This window comes from Taudactylus pleione, unplaced genomic scaffold, assembly GCF_031769625.1.
Source record: "Taudactylus pleione unplaced genomic scaffold, aTauple2 ptg000032l, whole genome shotgun sequence".
NCBI lineage: Eukaryota > Metazoa > Chordata > Amphibia > Anura > Myobatrachidae > Taudactylus > Taudactylus pleione.
The window spans coordinates 42,790,476-42,799,473 of record NW_028284434.1 but is presented as its reverse complement, the minus strand read 5'-3'; the positions used below and the strand labels follow the sequence as shown (position 1 = coordinate 42,799,473).

At 44.2% G+C, this 8,998-nt stretch overlaps 1 protein-coding gene across 1 annotated transcript; it reads right to left on the bottom strand.

Moving 5' to 3' along the window:
* Positions 1 to 1,800: 1,800 nt before the first annotated feature.
* Positions 1,801 to 8,019, bottom strand: GRIFIN (galectin-related inter-fiber protein). The gene is made up of 4 exons (XM_088451890.1): positions 7,932 to 8,019; positions 3,484 to 3,563; positions 3,147 to 3,309; positions 1,801 to 2,113 (listed from the first exon to the last, which is right to left on the bottom strand). Exons 1-4 carry the CDS (start codon positions 7,941 to 7,943, stop codon positions 1,946 to 1,948), a joined length of 423 nt encoding a protein of 140 aa, XP_088308016.1. The 5' UTR covers positions 7,944 to 8,019; the 3' UTR covers positions 1,801 to 1,945.
* Between the last annotated feature and the right edge of the window lie 979 nt (positions 8,020 to 8,998).

The window sequence follows — 8,998 nt, the reverse complement described above, 5'->3', positions numbered from 1 at the left end:
TCTGTCCCCAACTATCTCTATCGTATGTCCCGCTCTCTTTTTAATCTCTGTCCCCAATTATCTATTTCATATTTCCCTCTCACTCTATTTAATCCCTGTCTCCAACTATCTCTATCATATGCCCCCCCTCTCTCTCCTCATCTCTATCCCCAACTATCTCTATCATATGTCCCCCTCTCTCTCTTCATCTCTATCCCCAACTATCTCTATCATATGTCCCCCTCTCTCTCTTCATCTCTCTCCCCAACTATCTCTATCATATGTCCCCCTCTCTCTCTTTAATCTCTGTTCCCAACCATCTCTATCATATGTCCCTCTCTCTCTTTCATCTCTGTCCCCAACTATCTCCATCATATGTCGACCTCTCTCTCTTTCATCTTTGTCCCCAACTATCTCTATCATATGTCCCTCTCTCTTTTTAATCTCTGTCCCCAACTATCTCTATCATATGTTGCCCTCTCTCTCTCTCTTTCATCTGTGTCCCAACTACTGTATCTCTATCATATGTCTGACTGACTCTATTCATCTCTGTCCCCAACTATCTCTATCATATGTCTCTCTTTTTAATCTCTGTCCCCAACTATATCTATCATATGTCCCCCTCTCTCTCTTTAATCTCTGTCCCCAACCATCTCTATCATATGTCCCTCTCTCTTTCATCTCTGTCCCCAACTATCTCCATCATATGTCGACCTCTCTCTCTCTTTCATCTTTGTCCCTAACTATCTCTATCATATGTCCCTCTCTCTTTTCAATCTCTGTCCCCAACTATCTCTATCATATGTCGCCCTCTCTCTCTCTTTCATCTGTGTCCCAACTACTGTATCTCTATCATATGTCTGACTGACTCTATTCATCTCTGTCCCCAACTATCTCTATCATATGTCTCTCTTTTTAATCTCTGTCCCCAACTATATCTATCATATGTCCCCCTCTCTCTCTTTCATCTCTGTCCCCAACTATCTCTATCATATGTCGTCCTCTCTCTCTTTCATCTCTGTCCCCAACTATCTCTATCATGTCGCCCTCTCTCTCTCTCTTTCATCTGTGTCCCAACTACTGTATCTCTATCATATGTCTGACTGACTCTATTCATCTCTGTCCCCAACTATCTCTATCATATGTCTCTCTTTTTAATCTCTGTCCCCAACTATATCTATCATATGTCCCCTTCTCTCTTTTAAATCTCTGTCCCCAATTATCTCTATCATATGTCCCCCTCTCTTTCTATCATCTCTGTCCCCAACTATCTCTATCATATGTCCCCTCTCTCTCTATCATCTCTGTCCCAAATTATCTCTATCATATGTCTCCCTCTCTCTCTTTAATCTCTGTCCCCAACTATCTTTATCATATGTCCTTCTCTCTCTTTAATTCCTGTCCCCAACTATCTCTATCATTTGTCCTCCCTCTCTTTTTATCTGTCCCCAACTGTCTCTATTATACGTCCCCCATTCTCTCTTCATCTCTATCCCCAACTATCTCTATCATATGCCCCCATCTCTCTCTTTAATCTCTGTCCCCAACTATCTCTATAATATGTCCCTCTCTCTTTAATCTCTGTCCCCAACTATATCTATCATATGTCCCTCTCTCTTTCTTTCATCTCTGTCCCCAACTGTCTCTATCATACGTCCCCCTCTCTCTCCTTGGGCGCGCACATGAAAAGGGGGTATGGCCGCACATCATGCACTCATTTCAAGTAACACTGAGGGGAGGTGTAAATTGCTTGTAAAATCACTTCTTTATATTAATTTGCATTATCAGCCCATCAGATAATAATGACACCTGTGTTGCTACTAACATATGTATTTATTATCTTCAGTTGCATCATCATCATTATCATTGACACCTTTTGGGAGGCATGGACAGAGAATGGAGTTTAAAGCCATTTTACAGTAAGTTGGTGGAAGGGGTTAGATCTAGAGATAGAGCAGGTCACACTCTACTCGTACATCTCTCGTCTTGAGATCTCCACAGAAGAAATATTGATGTCATTCAGGACCTGCAATTTGGTGATGGCAGGAAACTGCTTCATACGGTGCCTGTACTGGATGATCTTGCTGTCATCTATATACACCTGGAAATTCTCCCTGTCTGAGTAGATTTCAATCTAAAAGTAATGGGAGATCGCAGAAATTAGTTATATTATATAATAGATAATAATAATAATAAACATAGGGCCTGATTCAGAGGCACTTGCAAAAATCGAGTGCTCGCTCTGAATCAGGGTGGCCGCTTTTCTTTTTTTGTCCGGCCTCTTGGCCGCTCGCTAAGCTGTGGGTGACCACCCACAGCTTTAGCAGGCAGCCAGGTGATGGGCGCGATGGTCTCGACCATCGGACTCGCGACGAGACCATTGTGGTAGGGTCTTGTCTGCCGCAAGCCCCAGTGAGCTTCACGTGTGATGTCAGTAGAGCCGCCCCCAAACGGCAGGTGTTCCTTCCGGAAAGCCTCCATTTGTCCAGCCACCCCCCCGCCTACAAAACGGGGCGAGCTGTCGATCAACATCTTCAGCCGCCCCGTTTTTAGCGAGCCCCGGAGCGAGAGAATTTATCTCTCGCTACGGGGCTTGCGCGTGCGCACTGCCCAGCCATCTACCCACTTGCGAGCGCATAGCGCTTGTGATTGGGTCTGAATCAGGCCCATAGTGCCAGCATTTGCCACAGTGACATATCCAGGAACATAACGTACTTGGCAAAGTAGTGAATATAGGCTAATATATGGGTCTATGTACTAAGCCTTGAAGAGAGATAACATGGATGGAGATAAAGTACCAACCAATCAGCTCCTGTCATTTTTCAAACACAGCCCTTAAAGTGACAGGAGCTGATTGGCTGGTACTTTATCTTTGCCTATTTTATCTCTTTCTAAAGCTTAATACATAGTCACCATAGTATATTATAAGGGAAAGAATTACTAAAATAAAACCAATTTTGGAATAAATGCCACCAGTGCTATTTTTCCAGTGATTTCAGCAGCCTTGACAGAAAGGTGAGTTTATTCTATGTTGGTGCAGGGTGAGGGGTGTGGTCCCCACTTGACTCAAGGGCCCCTGTGCACTACACACCCTGCACCCATTATAGATGTTTTTGTGGATAAGGAAAGCCTCTGACAAGTCACTGGAATGTATTGCTAAGTCCTACCTGGAAAGGCTCATTGGCTTCCATGGGAAAAGTATCTGTCCGTTCCTCGTGCCCCCAGTGGCTTGATAAGAAAGAATTGCAGACAATACTGCTCTCAGAGAAGCGAGGATTGAAATGGAAAGCAATCTGGTCTCCTGAATCAGTGAGGAAGTTGATTTCAAAGCTGTTAGACCATAAAGGGAACATGAGTGTAAATCTAGACTTCTGTTTTTTTTTTATAATTCTCTGGTCAGTGACTCAGAATGTTAAAAAACCCTAATGGCTTTTCTGTACAATATACTTTACTATCATATAGTCATATTCCAAAACGTATGAGGATCACACATAATTCCCTTACTCGTTCTCACTGGAACTAGTCTCTCCCTTCACAATCACACTCCATCCAGGGCAGAAACCCTGAGGACAGGATGCTTCAAACTGTTGGAAGAGAAAATAAATAAAGCAGTATAGTACATAATCAGAGTGGACAACTACACATATTAAACAATTTCCCACAGGACATCTTTTTTGATGTTTACTCAGTAACAAAAATGTACCTATGATAGGATCACAAGATAGGCACATTTGTTATTATAATATTAGATATTAATACTAAGCTAGCAAGTGCATTTGATAACTTAAAAAATATTATTATGAAATACCTTTGCATGATATGTGTGAATGTAAACAAGCATTCCATACTCTTTCAGTGCTGCACTAATCCTAAGGGGCTGATTCAGAGGTAAAGGCAATTCCAACTGCAGACAGAGGTAATTATTATTAACAAACTGAGCATGTGTCAGGGCCAGGATGTAGTGATGAGACCGGTTGCCGAATCCCGGCAAGGGATGTAACATAGGTCAAATACTGACACCTATTTTAATCCTGACGCCAGAACGCCGAGGACGCCAGCCCGAACAAAGGTAAGTCCGGGGCGCCCTTAGCGCATACTACCTTCCGGGAGGGAGCTGAATGCCTGCATTCTGAGGGGGGCGTGGCCGGACTATGATGACATTTTGGGGGTGGGGCCAGGGGCGTGACCGCACGATCGCGTCATCATGACCCCGCCGCACCCGATATTGGGGAGGCTCCCGACCAAATCGGGAGAGTAGCAAGCCTGCCTTAGCGTTAGCCGCAGGGAAGAGGGCTAGTATTAGGGAGTCTTGCAGGGTTAGCGTTAGGTTTGGGGGGGGAGATTAAGGTTAGGCACCACCGGGGGGAGGGTAGGTTTAGCCACCCCCCCGGGATAGTTATGTTTAGGCACATCTGGGGAGGAGGTGAGAGTTAGGCACTAGGGGAGGGTTAGGGGGGGAACAGGGGAGGGTTAGTATACTTACCTACCCCAGTCAGGATCTCCTCATGTCGGGGATCCGCTGTCGGGATTTGAACTGCGGGCATTTCGATCCCATTCCGTCAGGGCCTGCATACGCAACTTAGGGCAGTTATGGGCCTTTCAGAGTCATATGGATATTAGTTGGGCTTCCATTTGTGACTGAGTGGGTGTTACTGAGTTCACACGTAGGAAAAGTTTCGTCAGCCTTCATTCATATCTGTTGCACCAGAGTGCAAACATGTGCTGATGATCAGGGCCCCCGGGAGATGAATGGGGCCTGGGTACTGGGGTGCATGGCCAAATTAGGGAGGTGTGGCAGGGCTCCTCCAAAAAGACAAGAGCCCGGTTAATCGGTACCCTCCCACCTTCCCTCTAGGCCCCCCTGCTGATGATGACACCTTTCTGCAGAGGGTGGACTTGGGTGGTGCCGTTGCCTAGATGCGGCCGACTGTGAATACAGGCAGTAATCAGCATTTATTTCTAAGTGCAGTTGCTTTATGTCAGGGACGTAACTACCTGTGTGACCAGTGTCGCTGCACAGAGCACAGGGCTTTGTGGGCAGCACCATCATTGCCCCATGGCCCTTGCTTCTGGCTAGCAGGGTGACCAGACCGGGACCCTACAGCCAGTAACGCTGCGGCTGTGTTGCCCGTAACGTCCTGAGCTGACCCCGTCCTGTATGTGCAATGTCATGACGTCTTGCACAAAAGGGGCGGGGCTGAACTGGGCGCATTAAAGCCAGGTTGCGGCACTGCTTTATGTGTAACTCTGAATTCATCTCTAAAGTAAATGTAGTTTTATTTGTGTTTCATCACTACAGCATAACCCAAAACATCCCAAAAGTGACTTTAGTTAAAAAAAAGTATAAAAAAAATCTAAAAGGTTATAAAGTTCTTTTGAAATCTGGAGGTGACTATTGGTGTCAAAGGGCATTTTTGTAACACTTGAACCTCAGCTGTGATCTGTACATCTTTCCTATATCTGTACATTCTTGACTGTAATGAATGCGGTCTGTCTGGAATACTTGTTAGTGCAGTGGGGGGATTCAGCGCAATGTTAGGCTAGATTTCCCAGCAGCCATTGATATGGTTGATTGGAGCAGACAGGGACTTTAAATGAAGGGCCAGCAGTAATGGTGTAAAGATTTTCTAATCTTTTACATAGAAATTCAGCACCTGTGAATTGCTGGCTCCCTCTTTCCATGTCCACTGACACGAAAGCATTCAAGTATTTAAAGCGCTCTGTCAGCTCTTGCGCAGATAATGCCTTGATTTGCTAAAGCGCCAGCCATGCAAAGCTCAGGAATGTGTCAGTGCTTTGTAGTTTCTCGTATTGCTGCAATCCTTTCTTTAATTTCTTTGTAAAGGGGTATTGGTCGACAAAAATCAAAGAAAAGGCTTTAACATTCCATAAATGTTAATACAGAGGTTCCCAAACACAGTCCTCAAGGCACCCCAACAGTTCAGGTATTAGAGATATCCATGGTTGAGCCCAGGTGGGTTAATCAAATTGACTGAGGTACTAATTACTGTATGTCACCTGTGGTCAAACCTCTGTGTTAATACCAATACATTTCCAGACAAATACAGAGCTCAGCCTTTGCATACAATGCTGTTAAGAGGGCAGTGACTGTTGTGTACTGGAATTTCCTGGAAATAGTGTAGCGTCCAGTGAGCAGGGGTTAAAGTGGGCAGGAACGGGGTGGAACTGAGTTCCGTCACCTCTAATGGTAGGTGGACCTAGTTCCACCTCCACCAAGTTCCTGCACAGAAGTCCCACAGAAAGCCGCTCACTGTCTGCCTAGGGAGGCTCAATTTCTTCAGAAGTCCCTTATTTCAGACAAACCAGTATATAGATAAGGAAAGAATCAAGAGAAGGCAATACAAAAAAACATTGGGCATCCAAGTGACATAGACTAGTTTGTGGGGACCCCATAAAAAAACTCAGAGGCATGTCAGAACAGTTTTCACACTTGTTTTGGCCTGTCAGACTAGCATGGCGGGGGGGGGAGAAGGTGGTGGGAGAGATGAGTTCTATGATGTCACGCCGCCACGTTGCATGCAGCCTTAAAGGTCATGCCTAGCCTGGGCCGCAGCTGAGCCACCTGGAAGAGCCCAGTGCTGCCCGGGCCAGGCTACAAGGGAGCTAGGGCTGGCTGGTAGCTATGGGTCGCAGCGGCCGCGGCCCACCGGCTGGAACAGTGAGTCCGCCATCCGCTGCCCCGTTTTGTGCGCCTCTGGACCTCGGGGCCAGGTACAGTTGTCCCTTTAGTCTCCCCCTGTCGCCAGGCCTGCGGTCCTGGCTATATTATATCAAGTCACGAATATCTATTTACATTACTTATTTTAAATTTGTATTTGGACTACTGCAGGAAAGGAGACATCTATTGAACTTTTAAAGGCATCAACAATGAAAGGGGAGTGTTTACATTTAATTACATTTGATAGGGAAAATGTGACTTTTATTAACTTAATTATTAATTATACTTGACTAATAACATTCTTTTTTGTGCATACAGTATAACATTTTGTTACACTATTATATTGTGTACAAATAAAGTAATGTGACGTAAGTATTTGCTACCAACAGCTTCAGGGTTTCGCTATTCTACTGCTGTATACAGTATCATTAAGAATTAGTATACAGTATACACACTTGTGTGTCTGGCGCCAATAATACTGTTTTTGATTTGGACGTGACTTAAGATAGACTTTGCTTCAGAAGGTGATAAATTGGCACTTTTCTTAAAACACAAATATGTAGCAAATAATGGTAAAGATACCATAAGATATTTAATTACCATAGAATGATAAAAACATTACTGACAAGATACTGTACTTATTTAGCAAAAAAATTATACAAACAAAACTGAAGGGCCAAATGTAAGACCACAATTTTAGCAACTATTGACCATTCATTTTAATGAGCGGCTAACCAAAAACAAACACATTTATGGAATTCATACAGGCAGGATATGTAGAAATGTAAATTACATAAATGAAGATGTATTGAACAGAAGTCATCACTGATAACCGTTATTTAGAAAGAGTAGAACAAAGCAGAGAAACAATTTTACCAGCAGTTTTGAGCTGCTTAGAGATATCTTTAAAGAAGCAGACTATAGTTTGAATATTCAGTAGCTAAAAATATATACAGTATATTTACACAGCAAACATTTTTATATATTTTGCATTTACTCACTCTATAAAATCACCCCATGTGTGGCTACCTTTTTTTAAATAAAATATTTGCAAGTTTAACACCATATGATAACATCCAAACACAGATCAGTACCTGAGACTCAATAATTATCCAATTTAAAGCCCATATTTGACTGTCCGCCCTGTAAGAATGCTGCTTCTTACTTCCATGGATTTTTTAAACAATTCCCAAATGTTGCAAACTAGAGGGACTCACATTTTGTTATTAGAGGCAGGCCGCCTGTTTGTTAGTGCACATGTTTTGTTGCTCACCTTTAATGCCATCTTCTCTGTGGCTCAGCGGGTTAGTAGACAGTACCTCACTGTAGTCTCTCATATACCGTCGGGTGCATCCGCCAGCCACGTGAGAGAGATTAACTGAAACACAATGGAGATTTGCCATACCGAGCTCTGGAATGCTCAGCAAGCCGTGGAGATAGGACATCAGTTAGATAATGAGTGATCTCACACAAGGTTTTGTTGGTGCTCAACCGTTAATCCGGCCAGTAACTTTCTATGTGCAATACATTCCAGACTGGACATGGATTAAATGAAGTCACATTGTGATTCTAAGAGAGATTAAACTGCTGTGATCAGCAATCAGCTTTGTTTCCTACCAATCTACGTAGAATAGCTGGCCTGTCATTCACGCATACAACTATGTTTGGGGTTTATAGATAAGATGGGCCTGATGTTGAGTCTAAAATATGCCTGTAGCATATTGTCAGGGCTTCCATCAAAAAATATGGGGCCTGGGACTGACAAAATAGGCTGTTTTCCCCCCCAACAACCCCAGACCCTTACCTTAGTTACCTCACTCCTTTTTCTGTGCTGGCTGCTTCCCAGTCCTCTTCACATGCCACAGTGCCTCTCCCATTCAGCGACGTGGTGTGACGTCATGCCACGCCGCACTGGGTAACTTTATTGCATGGGCCGGTCGCGACGTAGGTAGGAGGCGGAGATGGGAGGTCGGCTCTGGGAAGCTGGGTGAGAAGTGAGTGACGAGTCATTTCTATTGTGCGCCCGCGTGAGGGTAGCTGACATTTATGAAGGGCCTATAGTGTGCTACAGGGAGTGTTCCCATCGCCATGGGGATGTTGCTAGTGATGTGGGAGGAGTGACCAGTGTTGTGCAGGTGTGGTCTGTACAGGGGTTATATTAATAGTGTAATGTGAGAGTCTAGGAACAAAGGGAAACACCCCTTGTTAATGTGACCATAATATGACAAAGAGAAAAATGGCGGAGTAGGCACTTTTGTGCGCATGCCCAAAATGGGCATGGTTTCATGATATGCAAGGTCACGTAACCTAATGCGCACATTTTGGGGGAGTGACATTCTC